At 44.3% G+C, this 22,861-nt stretch overlaps 9 protein-coding genes across 9 annotated transcripts; 2 read left to right on the forward strand and 7 right to left on the reverse strand.

The window, feature by feature from the left end:
* Positions 1–935: 935 nt before the first annotated feature.
* Positions 936–8,252, forward strand: K450DRAFT_238087 (uncharacterized protein). The gene is made up of 4 exons (XM_051588531.1): positions 936–1,025; positions 1,101–1,503; positions 1,599–4,328; positions 4,399–8,252. The coding sequence occupies exons 2-4, from the start codon at positions 1,230–1,232 to the stop codon at positions 8,142–8,144; spliced, it is 6,750 nt and encodes a 2,249-aa protein (XP_051445351.1). The 5' UTR covers positions 936–1,025; positions 1,101–1,229; the 3' UTR covers positions 8,145–8,252.
* Position 8,253: 1 nt separating this feature from the next.
* K450DRAFT_238095 (uncharacterized protein) lies at positions 8,254–9,279 on the reverse strand. The gene has a single exon (XM_051588532.1). It carries the CDS (start codon positions 9,197–9,199, stop codon positions 8,402–8,404), a length of 798 nt encoding a protein of 265 aa, XP_051445352.1. The 5' UTR covers positions 9,200–9,279; the 3' UTR covers positions 8,254–8,401.
* A 293-nt stretch (positions 9,280–9,572) lies between these two features.
* K450DRAFT_238096 (uncharacterized protein) lies at positions 9,573–10,593 on the reverse strand. The gene is made up of 5 exons (XM_051588533.1): positions 10,497–10,593; positions 10,367–10,435; positions 10,050–10,304; positions 9,868–9,970; positions 9,573–9,800 (listed from the first exon to the last, which is right to left on the reverse strand). The coding sequence occupies exons 1-5, from the start codon at positions 10,542–10,544 to the stop codon at positions 9,709–9,711; spliced, it is 567 nt and encodes a 188-aa protein (XP_051445353.1). The 5' UTR covers positions 10,545–10,593; the 3' UTR covers positions 9,573–9,708.
* A 1-nt stretch (position 10,594) lies between these two features.
* On the reverse strand, positions 10,595–12,087 carry K450DRAFT_238104 (uncharacterized protein). The gene is made up of 7 exons (XM_051588534.1): positions 11,986–12,087; positions 11,603–11,887; positions 11,375–11,520; positions 11,265–11,298; positions 11,049–11,197; positions 10,875–10,984; positions 10,595–10,810 (listed from the first exon to the last, which is right to left on the reverse strand). The coding sequence occupies exons 1-7, from the start codon at positions 12,045–12,047 to the stop codon at positions 10,760–10,762; spliced, it is 837 nt and encodes a 278-aa protein (XP_051445354.1). The 5' UTR covers positions 12,048–12,087; the 3' UTR covers positions 10,595–10,759.
* Positions 12,088–13,205: 1,118 nt separating this feature from the next.
* On the reverse strand, positions 13,206–15,963 carry K450DRAFT_209041 (uncharacterized protein; the record flags this gene model as incomplete). The annotated part of the gene is made up of 3 exons (XM_051584770.1): positions 13,206–13,919; positions 13,982–14,619; positions 14,688–15,963. 3 exons carry the CDS (start codon positions 15,961–15,963, stop codon positions 13,206–13,208), a joined length of 2,628 nt encoding a protein of 875 aa, XP_051445355.1.
* Positions 15,964–17,349: 1,386 nt separating this feature from the next.
* K450DRAFT_238110 (uncharacterized protein) lies at positions 17,350–19,295 on the reverse strand. Its single transcript, XM_051588535.1, has 8 exons — positions 19,079–19,295; positions 18,927–19,012; positions 18,802–18,862; positions 18,537–18,733; positions 18,239–18,471; positions 18,031–18,175; positions 17,889–17,956; positions 17,350–17,820 (listed from the first exon to the last, which is right to left on the reverse strand). The coding sequence occupies exons 1-8, from the start codon at positions 19,122–19,124 to the stop codon at positions 17,565–17,567; spliced, it is 1,092 nt and encodes a 363-aa protein (XP_051445356.1). The 5' UTR covers positions 19,125–19,295; the 3' UTR covers positions 17,350–17,564.
* K450DRAFT_238113 (uncharacterized protein) lies at positions 19,296–20,004 on the reverse strand. The gene has a single exon (XM_051588536.1). It carries the CDS (start codon positions 19,962–19,964, stop codon positions 19,467–19,469), a length of 498 nt encoding a protein of 165 aa, XP_051445357.1. The 5' UTR covers positions 19,965–20,004; the 3' UTR covers positions 19,296–19,466.
* A 412-nt stretch (positions 20,005–20,416) lies between these two features.
* K450DRAFT_238115 (uncharacterized protein) lies at positions 20,417–21,859 on the forward strand. Its single transcript, XM_051588537.1, has 4 exons — positions 20,417–20,925; positions 21,001–21,132; positions 21,193–21,310; positions 21,377–21,859. Exons 1-4 carry the CDS (start codon positions 20,716–20,718, stop codon positions 21,721–21,723), a joined length of 807 nt encoding a protein of 268 aa, XP_051445358.1. The 5' UTR covers positions 20,417–20,715; the 3' UTR covers positions 21,724–21,859.
* K450DRAFT_271202 (uncharacterized protein) lies at positions 21,802–22,856 on the reverse strand (the record flags this gene model as incomplete). The annotated part of the gene is made up of 4 exons (XM_051592995.1): positions 21,802–22,004; positions 22,079–22,195; positions 22,257–22,651; positions 22,717–22,856. The coding sequence occupies 4 exons, from the start codon at positions 22,854–22,856 to the stop codon at positions 21,802–21,804; spliced, it is 855 nt and encodes a 284-aa protein (XP_051445359.1).
* Positions 22,857–22,861: the final 5 nt, after the last annotated feature.

Raw genomic sequence — 22,861 nt, forward strand, 5'->3', positions numbered from 1 at the left:
CCTATCATCGTAATATATAGACCTTTACATGACTCAAACCAAAAACAATAAGATATATTCAAGCAAAAATAAAAAAAGCTCAGGAATTTTGCGACCATTATTTTTCATCTGGACAAATGTTTTTCATTTGCCGGCAATATTCGTCGCACCGACAGTAAACATTTTGGTCTACTCTTATGGATCGACACAATATACAGGTTATACAGAATGAACTTTAGGCTGCTGAAATGTGCTGTTGATAACCATTTCGGAACATAATTTACATTGTGCATAGAGGGAGCTTCATATCACATTTCCAGGTTTCAACGGCATTTACGGAAGAAATCGAAGAATTTGCAAAAACATAACAATTTGATCAAGACCAGCGGAGTTAGACAACCGCGATGGGTTCTGAAGGCTTCTATTGCCCAGTGGCTACTGATTTTTGTATGGTAATAACACGAAAGGGACGAGAATTACATCTGCCGTAACTATGCAATGCTGTATACCACGCGCGATATTGATTTCATAGATGGTATCGCTCCACAGTGGCATAAACGTAGAGATGTGGAAGGTCAACAAATGAAAGAGCGCGATGCCATCTAATGTGGTTACCGGACCATCCGTGGCTCAATTGAACCGGCTAAGCCTGGATTACACCCCATAAAATTTTTTTGTTAAATGGTATGGTAGTCGATTTCTTTCAGTTCGTTTGGCAAGCAACCTATTGACCTGTTTATCATGGTACCAGTTCGTCATTGGAGTAGTAGTTCGACTGCCGACCCAATCAAGTGGAAAGCCAACGGGATTATGACCGCAGTGAGTTTGAAAAGGCCGTGACTGACGGGTGCGGAGTTGAGATGGAAAAAAAATGCGATCTTGGTGAATCATAGCAGTCACAATTTTTTTTTTCTTGACTAGAGAAGTATAAATTGTAGACGCCTTTGGGGTTACAACGGATCTGCTCAGTTCGATCCTTCTTCGACTGACAGCTTTACTTGCGAAATAAATAACTGTTCGTCGTCTTCTCAATCTCAAGACACAAAGTATGCCTGCCTGCCTTTTCATGTTATGCCTCGTACCATTGCCTAAACTAACCCTCACTACTTATTAAAAAGCAGCAATTGTCATTTCGTGTTATCCCATCCTACGAGACACCTTGCACTCCAATTTACAAAGGAACTATCCTTCATTCTTCATTGTTTTAGACTTTTCGCATCTCATCTTTATACATACACATATACAACACCATGTCCTTCGCTGTTCCCCCTACTGAAGCTGCTGGAACTGCCCATGCTACCGCTGCTGCCAACAGCATTCCTGCTCCTGCTGCTAACTCTCGGGTTCTTCAACGTAACACCCCTAAGACCCCTGCTGGACCCCACAAGCCCGTGACTGCATTCACTGGTGAAGAGAAGGATCTCACCATTGCCACACTTGCTCTGCAAGATGGCTCTTATTACCAAGGTATCTCCTTTGGTTCCGAGAAGAAAAGCATTTCTGGTGAAATGGTCTTCCAAACTGGTGAGTCAAAAAATTCGGACACACCAAAAAAAAATTTTTTTTTTTTTGGGCTCTTTGACGTAAAGATGTTGAAACTCAAACATGATAAAAATCAGGTATGGTCGGCTACCCAGAGTCTTTGACGGATCCTTCCTACAGAGGACAAATCTTGGTCATCACCTTCCCTCTTGTTGGTAACTATGGTGTTCCCTCCCGTGAAGAAATGGACGATCTCCTCAAAGATATTCCAAAGTACTTTGAGTCAAACCAAATCCACATTGCTGGTCTTATTGTTGGTAATTACGCAAAGGATTACTCTCACTACTTGGCTCACTCCTCCTTGGCAACCTGGTTGAAGGAGAACGATATCCCAGCTCTCTATGGCCTTGATACTCGTGCATTGACCAAGAAGATCAGAACTCAAGGTGTTCTCCTCTCCAAGATCTTGTTCCCCAAGTCTAGCTCCGTTTTGGACAATGCTGCTTCTGCTTTCGGTATTTCCACTTCAGATGATCAAGCATCTTGGGCAGACAAGCTTCAGGATGTTGAATGGGTTGATCCCAATACTCGCAACTTGGTCGCTGAAGTTTCTTTGAAGGAGCCAAAGTTGTATTGCCCTGAACCTTCCAAGGCTGTCAAGACCGCTAGTGGCCGTACTCTTCGTATTCTTGCTGTTGATGTCGGTATGAAGTACAACCAAATCCGCTGCTTTGTCAACCGCGGTGTCGAACTCAAGGTCGTGCCATGGGATTATGACTTCACTACTGAGCCTACTGACACCTTTGATGGTTTGTTCTTGTCCAACGGTCCTGGTGATCCTACTATGGTGGAAGGCACCATTGCTCACATTCGTACCATGTTGAAGGAGGCTAAGAAGCCCATCTTTGGTATCTGTTTGGGTCACCAACTTCTTGCTCTTGCCTCTGGCGCAAAGACTCTCAAGATGAAGTACGGTAACCGTGGTCACAACATTCCATGCACAGACATGATCTCCGGACGCTGCTATATCACTTCCCAAAACCACGGTTATGCCGTTGATGCTACCACTTTGACTGGTGATTTCCAAGAGCTCTTTGTCAATGCCAACGATGGTTCCAACGAAGGTATCATGCACAAGACTTTGCCCTTCTTCTCCGTTCAGTTCCATCCAGAATCCACTCCCGGTCCCAGAGATACTGAATTCTTGTTCGATGTCTTCATCAACACTACCAAGGAGTGCGCTGATCAAGGCAAGCTTGTTCCTGTCACCATGCCTGGTGGCTTGAAGGCTGATAACTACGCTCGTAACCCCAGAGTTTATGTCAAGAAGGTTCTTGTTCTCGGTTCCGGTGGTCTTTCCATCGGTCAAGCTGGTGAATTCGATTACTCTGGTTCTCAAGCTATCAAGGCTTTGAAGGAGGAAGGCATTTACACCATTTTGATCAATCCTAATATTGCCACCATTCAAACCTCCAAGGGTCTTGCTGACAAGGTTTACTTCCTTCCTGTCACTCCTGATTTCGTCCGTAAGGTCATTGAATACGAGAAGCCCGAAGGTATCTACGTCACTTTTGGTGGTCAGACCGCTTTGAACGTCGGTATCAAGTTGAAGGATGAGTTCGAAGGTCTTGGTGTCAAGGTTCTTGGTACTCAAATCGACACTATCATCACTACTGAGGATCGTGATCTTTTCGCTCAAGCCTTGTATGAGATTGACGAGAAGTGTGCTCCCTCTGCCTCTGCTGTCACTGTTCCCGAAGCTTTGGCTGCTGCCAAGAATATCGGCTACCCCGTTATTTGCCGTGCTGCTTATGCTCTCGGTGGTCTTGGTTCCGGTTTCGCTAACAATGAGCCTGAACTTGTTGCTCTCTGCAACAAGGCCTTTGCCACCTCTCCTCAAGTTTTGATCGAAAAGTCAATGAAGGGCTGGAAAGAAATTGAGTACGAAGTTGTCAGAGATTGCCAAGACAACTGTATCACTGTCTGTAACATGGAGAACTTTGATCCTTTGGGTATCCACACTGGTGACTCCATTGTCGTTGCTCCTTCCCAAACCCTTTCTGATGAAGACTACAACATGCTCCGTACCACTGCTGTCAATGTCATTCGTCATCTTGGTGTTGTCGGTGAATGTAACATTCAGTATGCTCTTAACCCCTTCTCCAAGGAATACTGCATCATTGAAGTCAACGCTCGTCTCTCTCGTTCTTCCGCTCTTGCCTCCAAGGCTACTGGCTACCCTCTTGCCTTCGTTGCCGCCAAGTTGGGTCTCGGTATTCCCTTGAACGAAATTAAGAACAGTGTCACCAAGAAGACCTGTGCTTGCTTCGAGCCTTCTCTCGATTACGTCGTTGTCAAGATTCCTCGTTGGGATTTGAAGAAGTTCAACCGTGTCAGCACTGCCCTTTCTTCTTCCATGAAGTCTGTTGGTGAGGTTATGGCTGTTGGTAGAACATTTGAGGAAACCATCCAAAAGGCTATCCGTGCTATTGATTACCATCTTGTTGGTTTCTCTGCCAATGACTTCATTGATGACGAGAACATCGACTACGAGTTGAGCAACCCCTCTGATCAACGTTTGTTCGCTATTGCTAATGCTATGCACAAGGGTTATACCGTTGACCGTATTTGGGAACTCACCAAGATTGACAAGTGGTTCTTGAACAAGTTGAAGCACATTGTTGATCTCGAGAACCGTCTTGGAGGATTTGCTGCTAACAACATTCCCGGTAACATGCTCCGTGCTGCCAAGCAACTTGGTTTCTCTGATCGCCAGATTGCCAACCAAATCAACAGCAATGAATTTGCCGTTCGCAGAATTCGTCAAGAATATGGAGTTACTCCTTTCGTTAAGCAGATCGATACTGGTAAGCTAATTTATTCAATGGCGGTTTGAAATGTTACAAAATCACCCCTCATATTTACACTTTCTTATAGTTGCTGCTGAATTCCCTGCTTACACCAACTACTTGTATATCACTTACAACGCTGTTGAGCACGATATTGAATTCAACGATAATGGTATCATGGTGCTCGGTTCCGGTGTCTACCGTATTGGTTCTTCCGTCGAATTCGATTGGTGTGCTGTCCGCGCCATCCGTACTCTCCGTGAAAAGGGTATCAAGACCATCATGGTTAACTACAACCCTGAAACTGTTTCCACTGATTACGATGAAGCTGATCGTCTGTACTTCGAGAACATCAACCTTGAACGTGTCTTGGATATCTACGAGATTGAAAACTCCGCTGGTGTGATCATGTCCATGGGTGGTCAAACTCCCAACAACATCGCTTTGCCTTTGTTCCGCCAGAACGTCAAGATCCTTGGTACTTCTCCCGAAATGATTGACAGTGCTGAAAACAGATACAAGTTCTCTCGTCTCTGTGACAAGATTGGTGTTGATCAGCCCCTTTGGAAGGAACTTACTAGTTACACTGAGGCTGATTCTTTCTGTGAGAACGTTGGTTACCCAGTCCTTGTTCGTCCATCTTACGTCTTGTCTGGTGCTGCTATGAACGTTGTGTTCTCCAAGGATGATCTTCACGCCTACCTTAAGGAGGCTGCTGCTGTCTCTAGAGAATACCCTGTTGTCATTTCCAAGTACATTGAGGAAGCCAAGGAAATTGAAATGGATGCTGTTGCTATTGGAGGAAAGATGGTCATGCATGTCATCTCTGAGCACGTTGAAAACGCTGGTGTTCACTCTGGTGATGCCACTCTCGTCCTTCCCCCTCAGGATTTGGATGAAGAGACTGTCCGCAAGATTGAAGTTGCCACTGCTAAGATTGGTCAAGCTTTGAACGTCACCGGTCCTTTCAACATTCAGTTCATTGCCAAGAACAACGAAATTAAGGTCATCGAATGTAACGTTCGTGCCGCTCGTTCCACTCCTTTCGTCTCCAAGGTTCTTGATGTTGACTTGATCGAGATGGCTACCCACGCCATGCTTGGCCTGCCGGTTACTCCTTATCCCAAGGTTGTCATTCCCAAGAACTATGTTGGTATCAAGGTTCCTCAGTTCTCTTTCAGCCGTCTTTCTGGTGCTGATCCTGTCCTTGGTGTTGAGATGGCTTCTACTGGTGAAGTTGCCTGTTTCGGTACTGATAAGTATGATGCTTACCTCAAGTCTCTTCTTGCTACTGGCTTCACTCTTCCCAAGAAGAACATCCTTCTTTCTATTGGTTCCTTCAAGGAGAAGCAAGAGATGTTGCCTTCTATCAAGAAACTCCACGAGATGGGTTACAACATTTTTGCCACTTCTGGTACTGCCGATTTTATTCAGGAGCATGAGATCCCTGTCAAGTATCTTGAGACTTTGGAAGGTGCCGGTGATGACAAGATGAAGGCCGAATACTCTCTTCAACAGCATTTATCCAACAACTTGATTGATATGTACATCAACTTGCCATCTCGCAACAGATTCCGTCGTCCTGCCTCTTACATGTCTAAGGGTTACAAGTCTCGTCGTATGGCTGTTGACTACTCCATTCCTCTTCTCACTAACGTCAAGTGCGCCAAGCTCTTCATTGAGGCACTTGCTCGCAAGAAGCCTTTCGAGATTAGCAGTGTTGATTACAAGACTAGCCACACCAGTGCTATCTTGCCTGGTCTTTTCAACGTTGGTGCCTTTGTCCCTGCTAAGGAAGACTTCGAAGATGTCACCAAGGCTTCTGTTGATGGCGGTTTCACCACCATTTCTGCCATTCCTGACGGTGTTGACTCTACCAAGACTTTGGCTGATGTTACCGCATATGTCCGTGATAAGGCTCATATCGACTACTTGTTGAACATTGCTGGTACTGCTGAGAACGCTGAGGAGCTCACATCTAATGATGATCAAGCTTCCGCTCTCTATGCTCTTACCGAGAAGATTGGATCTGGAAAGATCTCTGTTGTTGATTCTCTGTTCACCTCATGGCCATCTGGCAGCCCTATTGTCACTGATGCCAAGGGTACCGATCTCGCCTCTATCTTGTTGCTTGCCAGCTTGCACAGCCGTCCTGTCCACGTTTCCAACGTCACCAACAAGGATGATCTTGGTTTGATTCGCATGAGTAAGGAAAAGGGTCTGGCTATTACTTGTGATGTTGCCGTCTACTCGCTCTTTTTGACCGCTGAGGAGACTGGCTCCAAGTTGTTGCCAACTGAGCGTGACCAAGCCGCCATCTGGAAGAACCTCAGCAGCATTGACTGTTTCTCTGTTGGCTCTTTGCCTTATAACCTTGCTAAGGAGCTCGGAAAGTCTGCTTCTGCCACCACTGGTGTCGCTGATGCTCTTCCTCTTTTGCTTACTGCTGTCAGCCAAGGCAAGCTCACTCTTCAAGACATTGAGGAGCGCATGCATGACAACCCAAGCCGCATCTTTGGATTGTCTCCTCAACCCGATACTTACATCGAGGTTGAAATCGACCGTGTCCATGTCACTCCTGTTGACAACAAGGTTTGGTCTCCATTTGCTGGAAAGCCCATGAGCGGATCAGTCCATCGTGTTGTTCTCCGTGGTACCACTCTCTTCTTGGATGGATCCAACATCTCTCAAGGCAAGGAAGGTCGCAACGTTTCTGCTCTTTCCCACAGCCTCAAGTCCTCCAAGACTCCCGTCAGAGCTCCTAAGGATGTTAAGCGCGAGAAGTCTGACGTTGTTGGTCCTCAAGCTGACAACGAGCCCCTCAAGGCCAGCGATGATCAACTCGTTCCTTACCAGAGCGCTGATAGTTATGAGATCTCTGCTTCCTTGGCTCGCTTGGTTAGCCGATCTCCCTTCTACCGCAAGCATATCCTTCGCTCTAAGCAATTCGACCGCAATGATTTGCACATGCTCTTTGGTGTTGCTGCTGAGATGAGAACTTTGGTTCAACGATATGGATCTATCAACTTGATGCAAGGCCGTGTTATGACCACCATGTTCTTCGAAGCTTCCACTCGCACCTCTTCATCTTTCGAAGCTGCTATGCTTCGTCTCGGAGGTCAAGTTGTTTCTGTCAGTGGTACCACTTCATCTGTTCAAAAGGGTGAATCCTTGGCTGATACTGTCCGCACTCTTGGTTGCTATGGTGATCTCATTGTCCTTCGTCATCCTCAACCTGGTTCTGCTGACGTCGCTGCCAAGTACAGCAAGGTTCCTATCATCAATGCTGGTGACGGTATTGGCGAACACCCTACTCAAGCTTTCTTGGATGTCTTCACCATTCGTGAAGAATTGGGTACTGTCAATGGTTTGACTATCACTCTTGTTGGTGACTTGAAGAACGGACGTACTGTTCACTCTCTTGTTCGCATCTTGGCTTACTACCAAGTCACCTTGAACTTCGTTGCTCCCGAATCTCTTCGTTTGCCCGACGATGTCAAGACTGAGCTCTCCCGCTCTGGTGTCAAGATGAACGAGTACACTAGCTTGGATGATGTCATTGGTGAGACTGATGTTCTCTACATGACTCGTGTTCAGAAGGAACGATTCACCAACGAAGAGGAGTACAATCGCGTCAAGGATGCATACATCATCAACAACAACGTCTTGTCCAAGGCCAAGTCTCAAATGATTCTCATGCATCCTTTGCCCCGTGTCAATGAAATTGACCCTGAAGTTGATTTCGATCAAAGAGCCGCTTACTTCCGTCAAATGCGTTACGGACTTTACGTTAGAATGGCTCTTCTTGCTTTGGTGCTCGGCACTTTGGCTTAAATATGGAATCCAATATTTTACTTTTTTCATTTCCTTTTTTTATTACCCGTACTCGGGAGTTGTTTATAGAGTATTATCGAATTAAAATGCACTTTTGTAACATGCACTTAATGACTTCCAGTGTAGTTTTTGCAATGTCTCCTTCACACCAAGAACGATAACGATGTGATCGTTCTGTCGCTGACTGAGATATTTGTATGCATATGTATATGGCAGATTGCTGTTTGACAAAGATCCAACGCCTACTCCAGGTAAGCTCAAGCCTCTGTCACCTCAAGAATACGCTCCTGGGCTCGGTTCAACAATTTTGATAGCAAGTTATGTACTAATTGGAAAACACCGGTAGCAGCAGCCATGATTCCAAATAGAACGATGAATATGATGGCGGCAGCTCCATAATCCATTGGTCCAAAACACCCACAAAATGGCATGGTCGTCGGTAAGCTGCCACTAGGCTTTGTCACAATCGATACGATCATGTAGACTAAGCCGAGGAAAGCGGTCAGGCACACACCGACGAAAACGTAAAACCTATCCAGCCACATTATGACTATCGTCCCGTGCCAACTAAGCCAGTTGGGATCTTGAGGGTTGGGGTAGTGGTGAACTGCATACACATCAATGACCTTGACGAGGTACGAGAGCACAACTATAATGGCGAGGACAAGCACAATGGTGATGAAAATCTTCAGGAAAGATGAGCCTATCACATTTGCCCAGAAAGGTCGTTGTAAGTTGTACTGGTAATGACACACTTCGCAGGTGAATTGGTTTTTAAGACTTTCTTTTCGCCAGCGTTGCAAGCATTGCAAGTGTACGTAAGCCATTGATCCTTTGCACAGACATGGCCGGATAAGTGGGTCAAATGCCGTGGTTTGATGGTCGTTTTCGTTGCTCAACATCAGACAAATCCTGCAGTCTTTTTGATCAAAAGTGCCGGTCCTTGAACGCTCTCCTGGAGTAGTGGGTATGTTGATGGAATGGAATGGTGCCTCGTCTGTGCGTTGGGATTGTATCAGAGGAATCTGCTGCGGTGATCCTTTAGGACTAGACATGACTTGAATTGGCGACCAAGGAAATACAATGAGACAAAAGGTAATAAAGTAAGTAATAGACCAATACTCGGTAAAAGCTAGCAGCGTGGAAGGTGCATCGTTTCCTAAATATAACAGCTTCAACCTGAGCCACACTACATCGCACAAGTTGAGGCGGTTTACTAAAAACAGAGACGCCATAATCTTTATAAAGACGACGAAAATCGAATTTAAGCTTTTTCGCTTCAAAATAGATCATTATCCAATTGCAAGTGCTTTTTCAACGCCCTTAGGGTTCACAGCAGATGAAAATCAGTACAATGAGGACGGGTTTGCGCAGCGGATAGAAAGTCCGCTGAGGCCCGACTTTACCGAGTGATCAAAGGTAATAACGTTTCACGTCCAATCTGAGATGCTCTTTTCAGCAATCATAATGCGTTCGCCTCTTGGTGCTTTTCTGATCTTTTTTACAATTGGCATCTGGAAATAATTTACATCGTGACAGTGGGCTGGTATACTATGATTAATTATCAGTCTCTAGGTGTAAATTTTGCATAATAGTCCTTTGTCTTCAGCTCATATAGTTCCTGTGTGCACTCTGGAAGTTCATCTCTATATGCCCCTGTAGAATTAAATGTATAAATAACTTGAAATTGGGGCAAATCGCCTATGCTTAATGCTATGCTCACCTGGTGATCCATCGTAAATCGAGAACGATGGTACAACAGTGTTGGGTGGTATAATTGTGTTGTCTGCAATGCAACAACAATCCTTTATGATGGCGAATCGACCCTGCAAAAGGAAAGCCAGATTAGTGAGTCTTCCGACGGAAGTTCGTGTAAACCGGCGGCTTCGCGTCCTGAGGCCTTACAATTACACAATTCTTGCCGATCGTAACATAGGATCCAATAGTCGCTGCTTGTACTATGCTTCCTTCTCCAATGGTTACATGGTCACCGATCTTCATAGGATAGTAGCTAAATATACCCTTGTAGGTCTTGTACGGCGGTCGAATTATTGAACCATGTGCTAACAAGCAGTATCGACCAATAGCCACAACCACCGTGTGTCCTCCGCCGGTTCTACGCAAATCGCCTCTGATAACACATCCTGTTTGAATAATGGTCTAAGACAGAAGATTAGTATTCGCATTTTCAGATTGGGAGCTCAGAAGGAAGCAGATTGTACCTTGCCACCAAGAATAATATTTTGGCTGCCGCAAATGACAGACTTTCGACTGACTTTATTGCCAGTGTCCTAATTTTGGGAAATGAGTAGGATGATAAACGTGAATAAGGTCTGAAATCAAAGTACTAACGGTTTCTATGTACTCTGCCCTATCATAATATATGACAGGCGTCTCCATTTTCCGAGATTCGGTCGGACAAGGTATAGGCAGGCACGACTTCAAACATAACCTCGCCACGTACTTTTTTGGGTTGCTTGCTGCACGTGACTGACACGACTGATCTGGTCCAACACCATGGGCACCAACCAGAGACTTATGCTGAGCAGGTTGAAGTATGTGTCATTGAACATCCGTAATTATCCATTTATTTTCAATTTATAGTTGCTACACATCTATGCAACAAAGTTCTTTGGGGCTTCACCGACGGGTTCGCCTTCAGGAGTCTATCGCAAATGTTAGAATGATGATAAACCGATCAAGTCAGCTGCACGCATACCAAATACTTACAACATATGCTGCGCAAAGTCCACCATCTACCTTGAAATCTGTACCGGTTACGAAGCTACTTTCGTCAGAAGCAAGGAAGAGTGCGCCTTGAGCCTGCTCAATTGGTTCACCTATCGATTGCACAGTCACTTAGTTTAACTTCTAACCGTCAAACGTCGACAGTTGCACACTTACCAAATCTTCCCATAGGAACATGAACCAAACGTCTGTTTTTCTTCTCAGGTGTATTGAGGAAATCCATCAAGAGAGGAGTACGAATAGGGCCAGGGCATAGAGAATTGAAACGGATGTTTTCTCGCGCGTGAACCATGGCTAACTCACGACTAAGAAGGAGTTTGAAGTTAGTCCCATCGGGCCGATTACTAGATTCATATAGTGCTGCAAACTCACGTCATGGCTAAAACAGCACCCTTGGATGCGGTATCTATAGGTAACATGGATAATCGTAAGATATCGGCAGCAAAATGCTGTCTATATGCTCCATAGCTAAGCCAACTTACATGCCAATTGAGGCGTTGCGGCACCCATGATGGCCACAAAGCTTGCAGTGTTGATGATGGAACCACCACCACACTTGCGCATAGCCAAGATAGCGTACTTGCATCCGAACCAAACACCCTTCACATTGATATCCATAGTTAAATCCCTACATAACATATCATAAGGGGCTGTCAGCTACACATGGCGAAGGTACACAATTTTCTCACGCGTATATTTATAACACATACCAAATACTTTGCTCGGTGTTGAGAGCGTTATCGTCAGCAGGGTGCATGATGCCAGCGTTGTTGAACATGACGTTCAACTTGCCATACTTTTCAACAGCAGCATCCACTAGCGCCTTGACCTCCTCTTCCTTGGCAACGTTAGCTTTGAATGCAATCGCGTTTCCCTCTCCAAAAAGCTCTGTAATCTTGTCAACCGTAACCTGTGCGCCTTCAAGGTTGATATCCGCACACACAACCTTGGCACCCTCGCGAGCGAAGAGGATAGCAGACTCTCGTCCGATACCGCTATTTAAAAAGAATGAGGTAGAGTAGGTCGGCGAGGTGTGAGCAAATACGGCGGACATCATATACTGCGCTCAATCGTACTAGATAAAGTCACTCACCCTCCAGCACCGGTGACGATAGCGACCTTGCCTTGCAATCTTGGTAGAGACTTGACAGACATGACAGTAAAATAAACGTAAAAAGAAAAAGTGGTTGATCCGGCAAATGCGCTTGACAGCCGGTTTTTATTTGCGCGGCGGCGTTCCAATCAAGCGAATGATGTTCCGCGACGAGCAAGCCTTATCTGCCACACCGTGACAAATGCATGAGAAGGCCCCACATGCTAAGTTAGTGCGTATTGTATAAGATTAAAAGAAAAATAGCTTATTTTCTTCGACATTGTCATCCATCTCGCCTTTCCCATTCCAAAACGTTATGTTGGATTACCTCTACATCTATACAGGAGAGAATATAAAAAAAACCGACCGAAGAGGGGTGAGAACGTGACACCTGTACTTCTCTAAACAGGAGAGCTTTGTAGTTTCGTATACTTGGCATCAATTTTTGGTGCATTATATCTAGCTTTTTGTATTCAGGACGCGCTCAGTCCATGCAGATCGAAGCGTCCAAGTCGTTATTTCCTGTCTATAGTCCGGCGTATCTTGCTCGACTCAAGATATCCGGGCTCGTAGTGCACAAGCCTTTTTGTCGGCATTTTCGACCGCCGTGTCCACGAGCTTGTTGACAGGTTATACTCCGTCTCCTTCGAGAAGATAATAGATCACTTGAAAGGTGCATCAAGTGAAGGTTTTTTCATCCATGAAGATCGTCTGCCTCGTTTCATATGCTGAAGATATTGTGAACATTCCTCTTCACTGGCCGTCAACTTATGACTTTATACACATTATCGCAGCGTAACGAGAGTGGTTCCAATTTTCGATCGAGGGTATGTCGGCGTTATTCCACCGTTTTCTCAACCCAGTGCTAAACTTCAGCGTTTTCGTTAAAATGACGTGGTCCACGCAATAAACCATGACTTATGAACTTGGGCATGAAATACAAGTGTAACTTGTATCGAAACTGTTCTTCAACTCTTTAATTTTTATGGCAAAAGTGTCATGTCTTTTAAAATATATATATATATGGGTTACATTTGATACACCTATAATAAGTTAACATAGGCTGGTAAGCCAAAACTAAGCACTATACTCAGAATTAAACGGGAACCAAGTTTCCGTTGCTGCAAGAGTATTGAGTGGTCAAATAGCAGGCGGTACCTATTGCGATAAAAAAATGTTTTAGTTAATATAAGGGCATCAAGCAAGGAGCAGATATGTTTCTATGACTTACCGCAGATTTGGTATCCGGAGGGACACAAGTTGGTACCGTAGCATACGTACTGGCTGGGGTTGTAGCATTGAGAACCGCAGCATGATAGACCGCTACTGCAACCGCAAGTTCCAGCAGTAGTAGTAGCTGCGCTGGTAGTAGTAGTTGTAGTAGTAGTAGTGGTAGCCTTAGTAGTGGTGGTAGCCTTGGTAGTGGTAGTGGAAGATGCTGAAGTGGTTGTTCCGCTGCTGCCACCTGAGCTGTTTCCAGTGGAAATCTGAGCCAAGAAAGCGTTGACAGTGGAGCAGAATCCATTGTAGTTATCGTTGTTCTTAGCAAGGGAAACACCATTGCTTGTGACCATGTTGACTGCTGCCTTGGTGTTAAGATTGTAGAAATAGACGTTTCCGCTGTTATTCTCCAAATCTACCATAGCATCCTGGCAGGTTCCGGTAGCGAGACAAGACTGGTCGTAGTTGTAGAAGAAGTTGTAAAGTCCAGCACCATAGACGTAGACATCAGCGGAATTAACAATACGCAATCCCCAGGCCATAGCACAAGTGTTGGAACCAGCAGCGCAGTTAGAGAATGTTGGATCAGAAAGTGCAGAGTTTACGGAGAAAGGCTGTGGTGCAGGTGGTGCAGGTTGGTAGTATGGAGTTTCAGTTTGAATCATAGCCATCAAGACATTCTTGGCGGATGCGATCTGATATTGGTAAAGAACCTGAAGGTAAAAAGTTAGTCCACTGATCGTATGCGCAGCACATTATCAATATCTACTCTTACATTGTGCTCTGATGCAGTTCCGTACAACCAGACGGGACCATTGGTGGATTCGATCAAAATACCGCGACCAGTGTAAATGCTGACTTGGTTCGCACCGTCAAGGTCATGATCAGCGGTCCATGCCCAAACATTTTCCAGGTATGCAGAAGATGATGCGGTAAGTTGCATTTGCATGTAAGCGCCTGTGCAAGCGGATGTGGAAGTTGAACCGGCAGGGCATTGAGCGCTTTGCATGTTAGTTCCAGCAGCACCTCCAATACGGAAGTGGCAATCCCACATTCCACTGGCACCTTGGGTACCAGAAGGATCGCGAATATTCCATTGAACAAGGATAGCACCAGGCTGAGGTCCCTTGGTAGAGAACATAAGGTCTGTAAGTTCAGCAGTGCCAGTATCTCCAGAGTTACCGACTTTGAGCATAGGCTGTGGGTTTGAAGCAGATGAAAAGGCTGAACCAGACGCCATCAAGACAGACCAGCCTTCACCGACAATACGAGAACCAGCAGGTATAGTGACGGTGCTAGAGATGATATAGGAACCAGCAGGGAAGTAAATAATTTTGCAACCAGCAAACATATTAAGAACATTTTGAATGGCGGCAGTATCATCAGTGCTACCATCACCCTTTGCGGAATATGCTGTGTGAGAAAAAATGGTCAGTCACCGCGGTACAGTCAATTACCACCTTTACTGTTGTGATACCCACCCTTAACAGAGACAAAGCTTGAAACAGGATAGTTCTCATATTGAGGACGGGGACGCTCGAAGAATTTTCCATTAGAAGCCAAGAGACTGGAACTCTTTGTGGGAGCAGTCAAAGTGTTTTGGTTAAATGCACCAGTACCAGATGTTGAGCTATACAAACTACCTTGACCCCAAGAAGCAACTGTCTTGCTACCAGTGCTTCCAGCCAAAATAGTGTTACCAGTGCTTCCCTTAACAATAATAGGAACATTTGAGGTGACAGCGTTGTCAAGGATCAATGATCCAGAGGTTTTGTTTTGAGAAGATGAAGTGGTTCCTGTAAGCACACCAATGGGAGTGTTGGTGATAGTAGCATCGAGCAAAGTAACACTTCCAACGGCTTGAGCAGAAGAACCTCCAGCAGTCATATCGAGACCGAGAGCACAGTTGTTAATGTTGAGAGTCTTGAAGGTCCAAGCCCAGTTCCAGTTCATGTAGACAGCAGTTTGACAGTTGTTCATGGTCAAGTTTCTAGAAGTGAACTGTTGATTTCCAACCCACATGGCGAACTTTCCTCCGTTGAAGACCAAGTCAGACATGAAACCTCCAGAACCATTTTCCATCCAAACACCTTGGTGAGCAGTGTTTGAAGCAGTAGACATTTGGAAGACGATGTTGGTCAGAGATGTTGCCTGGGCAACTTGCCAATGAATACCAGTAGAAGCGGAAGTTGCGGGAGTCTTAGTCAAATCGATAATGAAGTTTCTCACTTGGCGATAGAAGTTATTGGTATCGCCATACCAATTTCCGTTAGCACCATAAGGATCACTATCAATCAAACCAATACCACTGAAGGCGGGAGCCATGAGCAAAGTTGGAGGGTTCAGAGCATTTCCAACCATTTGGGTATAGTAATACAAGACAATGGGTGAGGAGATCAAGTACTTTCCGGCCGGGAAGTAGACCAAAGCTGGTGTGGTAGTGGATTGACTGCAGCCACTGCCACAGCGACCGCCAGAAGAGATGGCACTATTGATACAGGCGGTATCGTCAGTGACACCATCACCTTTACAACCGTAATCCATGACATTACGATAGACAGTATAGCCTGATGGGCCATACACGGCGGTACCGTTGTGCCCGATGGTGTCAATCCACATTTCACCCGAGAATACGGAGGGTGATAAAGTGGTGCTGCATGAAGTACCAGCTCGAGCTACCAGAGCTGGCTGCTTGGTTGGGGCAGCAAATGCGGTTGCGCAAAGAAACAGTGAAAGTGCACAGGCTTTGAGAACCATTTGTGTGTATTGCTCCAATGTATGGAGTTATTCTGAATGAAACTTTGGGGCTTTATATACGAATTGCAATATGTTGTGCAACTCACTGTATTGATGTAGGTAGTTTTCGATGGCTAAGCGTTCAGAACGGGATATCTAACGTACTGTATAACGGGACTAATTTTCCCTTTTTGTGTCACTTAGCGAACGGCTAGATTGAATGTCAGGTACGGTAAACGTTTCCCTCTTTTTTATGAGCGTGACGAAGGAGAATAAAAAGCTTTCTGTGTGGGCGGCATCACATCAGCGGTTTAAGGAAAATCAGATCTCTTTTCATTTCGTACCATGAACTATCTAAACGTGTCATTATCCAATTTAATCGATATATAGGAAGCATAACAATTTACGTTGGCAAGGAGGCCACCCATATTAAAAACCTACTATCTCCCATAATCCTGCATGATTCATATTATACCGTGTAAATGAAATCGTCGTCGCACACCTAGCCACATGGTACCACAATCTACCCCAGACCTATGAGAAAAATGAAAAGCGATGGTGGAGAAGTGCTACATGTACTACTTGGAGGAACGGGACCGCTCATGATCGTGCGTGGAATTAATTTTTGTTTTGGTTGCAATGGGAATACTAGTACTACCGAACGCTTGATGTTGTTGTTGTTGATATCAATGTGATATGTAAAGCATAATAACATTTACCTCTTTAATATCGAAGGTGGACTGAGTAATATAAAGAGAACGATGTCATGGTTTGGTTGTAAAGAAATACACAGAGGAATAATTTTTTCATACGAGAGTAGCCTTGCCAAAAAGATGACTAAAGTGATCATCAGCTGGGACCAAACGGAAAAAGCGCCACTAACGGTACAGCAATTATTACTCCTCCCCAATGACCCCTCCTTCATGGTACCGCCGTTTCCTTCGCAGTTAAATCACTGCCACTAGCCGCAATATGAAAAAGCAGACCACAAATGAGCCTGGGAATTCTCCACATGACCCAGCACGCAGCCCTGCATGGAAGTCTCTCTTTCTTTTCATCCTTTGATATTAATTTAACGTTGGTGGGGAAGTTGATCTCATTGGAGTTCCTGTATTAACATGCATCATTGATGAACACCTTAGTTCTGGTGGCCAAATGGCGGGCAGTATTGAGATGCCTATAGCGATGCTGTTTGACATGTGCGATTTGGTGGTGGCTAAATGGAGATAGCTGGGAGGATTACGGTTAAAATGAAATCCTATATTCCTCTCGGGGTATTTGATTGCGTTGTATTACGATCATCATATGGACATCTTTTGCTTGATTATCGCTAATACTTCCTTGTTCAAAATAATAACCCTCAATGTTTCACTGACTTGGTGTACTTTTTTTTTGACGTTTCTTAAACTCACTCGCACTAAACATTTTTATTTGCTTTTTTGTTTGGAGCGCGTCCAGAGGGTGGAAAGCCCGCGGTGATTAGGGCATATTGGGCACGTGAGGGAGACATCACTACGCTGTGTAATGAAAATCATGTACGCTTACAACTCACTTCCTGTAAACCACATCGATGGTCTAAAAACATGTATTACACAAAAAAAAAGATACTGGCTATTGTATTTTTACAAATATAACTTGATCAGCTCATCGCTAACACCACTAGGGGTAAGAACACCTAAGTCTGTCAACAACAGCGTAAGGTATTGAGGGGGTGTGTAATCAACGCTTGGGTTGGACATAGCAAGATCAACGGAATGATTTTCACCGAGGTCTAAAGCATTTGATGATGATTTTCGTCTAGTACTGAATGACACGATATCAGGTACGATCGAAGGAAGGTCGTACTGATTCAGTGGATAAAGGCGAACAAACTTATAACTAGGAGATGCGAAATCTACGTGAGTACGAAATGGAAGAACATAGTCAACAATTTTTCAAAAACATACCTTTCAGCAATAGCATAGACAGGTTTGCTCAACGCCTTTGCTACAAGAGCAATTTGATAGGTACCAATCTAAACAATGGTTAAATTAGATACCCGATCTTAAGTTTGGCATACTAATGTTCGCTTATTCATTCTCATAATACCTGGTTGATAATGCCACCGTTTTCCACAACGCCTTCAGCGCCTACAAATATCATATCCACCTTGTCCAAAATGAAGCCTACTGCAGAGTCGAGTACAGCGGCGCATGGAATCCCGGAAGCTTGCAATTCAGAAACTGCCACCAATCTAAATTATATACTCGTCAGCGGATGTATAAGCTTTCTCTAAGCTGTACTAATGTTTGCTTACCCATCACTAGTTGGTCTTCCTTCCGTAACATAAACCTTGAATCGTTTGTTCTGAACATTGGCAGCATACTGCAGTACATTCATGACAGTCCGAGAGTAAGAGTGTACAAGAATGACAGCATTGTCGTGCACAAATTGAGCACCAGTCTCAGCTACTCGTTCACGAGCGCTAGCAGCCTTTTCCAAAATACGTGCTGATCCGTTGAGAAGGGTTGCTTTAAGATCCTCCAATTCCTAAACGATCCACCATCATCAGTTATAAGGTAGGTTGTATTGTCTGACATTTCATGGTTGCTTACCGTGAAGTCGCTGGAGTTTCGACGCACAAATTGGTTGAATAAATGGATTCCAGCAAGGGTAGCGATTGTTGCTTTGTGTGGATTACGCGTTCTGCTGTTATTGAGCGATTTCCATTCATTGGAATCATATATTGAAGCATCTTGGATCGTCTCGCCGACCTGGCGCAAGGTTTCCAGAAATTCAGTCATGGTTGGTGCTAAATACGAATACGAAATATTAATGGATTGCCGAATCTTGTAGCAAGGAAGAAGCTTAAAACTATACCTTGACTGCATCTGATGAATTCTGTGAAAACCTTGAATGTAGCTACCGGCGTTGACATATCCTGTTACTTGAATGGTTAGATAGTAGTCGGAATGAGCCTGTTAAAGACAATTCGTGAATTTTACCGGATCTTGCAAGAATCGGTGGTAGCATTCAACAGCGTTGAAAAGTTTGGGATCCAATGGAGCCGAATCGGCTTGCTTTTCTATTTCTATAGAGGGTGTTCCATGTTTAGCTGTTAATGTACTGTTCACAGCTCGAGTTAAATTGTGCCTACCTGTTGCCATAACGAAGATCGGGCTGTCTGCGCCAGAATGAATCATACAACTGAAATCATTTTTTTTTCGCAGTCCCAACTGCGCGAACCTGATTCCGCTGACGACCGCTTCAAATGCTGCAACCAAGCTTTGCGGGAAACAAATTTATTATGTACAAGGAAGGAGGGAGGTGAAATTGTTGAAGTATGGGATAGCAAGGTCATTTATACGACAGGAATCGCCTTCTCAGGCATATTCCATTTTGCAAACCTATAACTGATGTGTGCTACTTTCGTCTACAACATGGACGAGATCGTTTGGAAAGTGATATGTTTCTCGTAGTTTAATTTCGTAGTTTAAGGCGTTCATGGTGCTGCTGGCGTGGTGCACATGGACTGCTTCACTATGTCAAAATTGGACATAGTGAACCTCTATTTCGACGTTGTCTGCGTCTGAATTTGGTCTTTGCGCCTTATTACGTCTACGTGGCCAGTTCCTGTCCGGACTGCTCCGCTTGATTCCGGAAGACACTCCAGAAAGTGAATCATCGGCATCCTCCATATCATAGTCGCTGTCGTCCAGTTCTTCAATGATGGCGTCAACAGCAGAAATCAGATTTTGAAAGGGAGGATGTGCGCTGTCAAAGCTGCCCACGTCTTCATCGAAAGCATTGTCATCCAAAAACTCAATATATGATGTCCTCGTCAGAGATGGAAACCAATGCGACTCATAGACGTCGAAGTCAGTATCGGAATCGGTTTCTTCTGAGTATGATTCATCGTCGCTTATTTCGTAGTTTGAGTCTTCTTCGTATTTTGCTTCTGAAGGAACATTGGTTGCAAACAATCGGATATACTCCGTTTCTTCTATCTCTCTGACAATAAGGTATGGTGCATTGTCTTCCATGTCGACAGAAATGCAATGTTAGAAAAAGCTGAGAAGGGAAAGCTTTGTATGAGAACGATTTGGCGAGATATTTTTTTGTAATCACCCGAGGTTTGAAGTTGTTACGTCATGAGGTGTGTGGCTAAAGCATTGTCTTATTCAATGAAACATTGAATTCCATCAGCTTAAAATTACTCAGGCAAACGCGTCCGTATGTTCAATAGCTTCTACGAAACACTGTAGAGGTCACTGTAGGGGTCATTGGGGAAACCATGGATCATAAGACACACAATTGGTGGGACCATGTTCATGCAAAGCTACTTTTCTCTCGCGTCCACTATGACGCATACTCTCTTCCAGATTGATGGTACAATCAACGGTAAAAAAAGTTTTAAATTTTCGACAATTCAATGCAATATATTGTTCAATTAGTTACTTGTGAGTACGTAAGTCTTGTGCTATTGTGGATTGGCCTTGTTTAGCTAAGTATTGCAGTATCCCGCGAACTAATGCACCATCAGCGAGATTGAAATAGCGAAATGTTTGAAAAGCTTCATCTACGCACATTAAGTATCAATAAATGAAATCTGGCAGATCTTAATAGTTTGGCAGCTTGTTGGCCAATATCTCCCATCGGCCCGCTCGGGAACGATGGAACCCCGTCATTTTCTTGAGGCTGAGGTTTGCTGTGACACACGTGCCAACTGCTCAATACAAAACTACACGAACTTTTGTACCTTTCTCACTAGCTTTAAAACTTAACATTACAACCATGGTCACTCCTAATCCAACATTAGCAGTAGTTACAGGTGGTTCTCGAGGTATAGGTTTAAGTATAGCGAAGCGGTTGGCAGCAAAGCATGATATTATGATCGTGTGTCGCAATGCGCCAAGTGAAGACAGCGTAGCCGAACTCAGTAAAGTACGAACGGACGCAGTAATTTACTATGAAATTGGGCTGGATTGTGCAGAAACGCAAAATGTATGTGGCTTTCAACGAAGGGCTCGTACAGTTTAAAGTAGAATAACAACTGATCCATATTTTCCCATGTAAAAGGCTTTGAATGAGATTTTCAACAATATAGACTCCAAATTTCCCGATCACAAATTGTCAGTATTCGTTCACAATGCAGGCTTGTACCTTCCTGGTCAGCAAGTAGCTCAAAAGTTAGGCATCGATAGTGTTGAGGTACGGCTTTGATTATACTACGTTTTCATACAATTCAATACTTAGTGAAAAAATCGTTAGGGGTCCGAGGCAGCACTGTACTACCAAAATTTGTATGGCATGTTTTTCGCTCAAGCTATCGAGCGATGTGCAAAGCGCATGGATAACACTGGAAGAATAGTTGGAATATCGAGTCCTGGTTAGTGATAAGGCTTTTTCTGCTCATCTCGCTATCAAAACTAATGATCTACCATCCTTTATGTAGGCTGTAATGCCAATAGTCCTCCACGTACTGGCTACTTATTGCCGGGCTCTGGAAAGGCACTTATGGAATACTACATGCGACAATATGCAAGGTTGCTAGCTCCAAAAGGCATTACTGTGAATGTGGTTATACCTGGTCATGTATTGACAACCGCATGGGGCCCGGGCTTCACAGGCGGTGGTGGACAAAATAGTTTGATCGATTGGATCAAAGAGAGATCACCTATGAATCGGCCCATTGACGTTGAGGAAGTGGCTAATACAGTGGCATATCTTACTTCTGTGGAAGCCGGAGCTGTAACTGGACAAGCCATGGCATGCGACGGAGGACTCTCCAGCTTCACCTAATTATACCGCTGTTGACAAACACAGGAATACTTGTATTTATTGCAAAAGTTCTTATTATAAACATTTTACAGAATATTCTCAAAAGATGGGCTTAATTGCACATACAATATGAAAGTCTCCAGATGTATTATGTTCAGATGACTCCTCAATAGCTTTGTTCATTACAGCGCGGAATGCTTCTTTTGTGGTCACTCCCAAATGGATTACCATTGTCATTACAGCAGGAAGTGCCAATTTTTGAATAGCCAGATACATCTCGCCCAGAGATCCTCCCCAGGAACCTATCATGTTGGTAACAGAATGGTTAGGGGTTCAGTTAAAAACAGTTCAGTAACAATATTATTGTGGTCTTCACCTATTGGAATTCGTCTCAATTTATCAGTAACATGTGAAAAGCCTGCATCTTGTAGCATGCCTGCAAGTTTTATAGCGATAGTAGGGTCAAGGCCACTCAGATGTAAAGCTTTCTCAACTGATATTGGAGATTAGTTAGCGTTATGGAAACTGTTAACGACACTACTATGGACACTTACTCCAGTTGCCGATTTTCTGAAACCACGGTCCAGCATCGTTGTATTTGCTAACCATTTCCAAAATTTCAATAGTACCTCCTGGTTTCAATACTCGATTGATTTCCTTGATTACCAAACGATACTGATCCACAGAGAATCCCATGACCAGAAAGCGTTGGAAAACATAATCGAATTCGCCATCAGAAAAAGGCAGCCCTGTTCCGGCATTGATGACTTGGAAGGAAATATTATCGTGTGCTTCAACCAGAGGAAAATTGGCGGTTATATCGATCCCTATGAACTGAGAGTTTGGATACTTTTTTGCCATGTCAATTGACCACCAGCCTGGGCCACATCCTATGTCTAGAACCTTGATTCCTCTTTCGAGATCTTCATGCAATGGTGCCGTTTGCAAACTAAGTGGAGGGCTGGTCAGAGAAGTTATATCTGAAGAAAAACAACCAAACGTTTAGCTACTCACCCTCCCAACGCATACTTCCACATAGAATGGTTCAAACGAAGACGCTCAGTCTCAGAAGCATCGCTTGGTAAGATGTAATGGATATCATTCCCGTCCGATGACAAGTCTTCGCTTTTCGGTGTAGTTGATGTGCTTTGCATTGTTC

This window comes from Umbelopsis ramanniana (assembly GCF_025399195.1).
Source record: "Umbelopsis ramanniana AG unplaced genomic scaffold K450scaffold_22, whole genome shotgun sequence".
Lineage (NCBI taxonomy): Eukaryota > Fungi > Mucoromycota > Umbelopsidomycetes > Umbelopsidales > Umbelopsidaceae > Umbelopsis > Umbelopsis ramanniana.

What these genes read in the sequence shown, in the direction of transcription:
- K450DRAFT_238087 (XM_051588531.1), top strand. Translation starts at nt 1,230, where the DNA reads ATGTCCTTCGCTGTTCCCCCTACTGAAGCTGCTGGAACTGCCCATGCT. An exon ending in TGAAATGGTCTTCCAAACTG is followed by an intron (nt 1,504 to 1,598) that starts GTGAGTCAAAAA and finishes GATAAAAATCAG; the next exon opens with GTATGGTCGGCTACCCAGAG. An exon ending in CGTTAAGCAGATCGATACTG is followed by an intron (nt 4,329 to 4,398) that starts GTAAGCTAATTT and finishes ACTTTCTTATAG; the next exon opens with TTGCTGCTGAATTCCCTGCT.
- K450DRAFT_238095 (XM_051588532.1), bottom strand. Translation starts at nt 9,199, where the DNA reads ATGTCTAGTCCTAAAGGATCACCGCAGCAGATTCCTCTGATACAATCC.
- K450DRAFT_238096 (XM_051588533.1), bottom strand. Translation starts at nt 10,544, where the DNA reads ATGGAGACGCCTGTCATATATTATGATAGGGCAGAGTACATAGAAACC. An exon ending in ATATTATTCTTGGTGGCAAG is followed by an intron (nt 10,305 to 10,366) that starts GTACAATCTGCT and finishes CTTCTGTCTTAG; the next exon opens with ACCATTATTCAAACAGGATG. An exon ending in GATTTACGATGGATCACCAG is followed by an intron (nt 9,801 to 9,867) that starts GTGAGCATAGCA and finishes TTAATTCTACAG; the next exon opens with GGGCATATAGAGATGAACTT.
- K450DRAFT_238104 (XM_051588534.1), bottom strand. Translation starts at nt 12,047, where the DNA reads ATGTCTGTCAAGTCTCTACCAAGATTGCAAGGCAAGGTCGCTATCGTC. An exon ending in CGCAACGCCTCAATTGGCAT is followed by an intron (nt 11,299 to 11,374) that starts GTAAGTTGGCTT and finishes TGTTACCTATAG; the next exon opens with ATACCGCATCCAAGGGTGCT. An exon ending in GACTTTGCGCAGCATATGTT is followed by an intron (nt 10,811 to 10,874) that starts GTAAGTATTTGG and finishes CATTTGCGATAG; the next exon opens with ACTCCTGAAGGCGAACCCGT.
- K450DRAFT_238110 (XM_051588535.1), bottom strand. Translation starts at nt 19,124, where the DNA reads ATGATTCATTCTGGCGCAGACAGCCCGATCTTCGTTATGGCAACAG. An exon ending in GGAAGACCAACTAGTGATGG is followed by an intron (nt 18,176 to 18,238) that starts GTAAGCAAACAT and finishes TATATAATTTAG; the next exon opens with ATTGGTGGCAGTTTCTGAAT. An exon ending in ACGGTGGCATTATCAACCAG is followed by an intron (nt 17,957 to 18,030) that starts GTATTATGAGAA and finishes ACCATTGTTTAG; the next exon opens with ATTGGTACCTATCAAATTGC.
- K450DRAFT_238113 (XM_051588536.1), bottom strand. Translation starts at nt 19,964, where the DNA reads ATGGAAGACAATGCACCATACCTTATTGTCAGAGAGATAGAAGAAACG.
- K450DRAFT_238115 (XM_051588537.1), top strand. Translation starts at nt 20,716, where the DNA reads ATGGTCACTCCTAATCCAACATTAGCAGTAGTTACAGGTGGTTCTCGA. An exon ending in TAGGCATCGATAGTGTTGAG is followed by an intron (nt 21,133 to 21,192) that starts GTACGGCTTTGA and finishes AAAAATCGTTAG; the next exon opens with GGGTCCGAGGCAGCACTGTA. An exon ending in AGTTGGAATATCGAGTCCTG is followed by an intron (nt 21,311 to 21,376) that starts GTTAGTGATAAG and finishes TCCTTTATGTAG; the next exon opens with GCTGTAATGCCAATAGTCCT.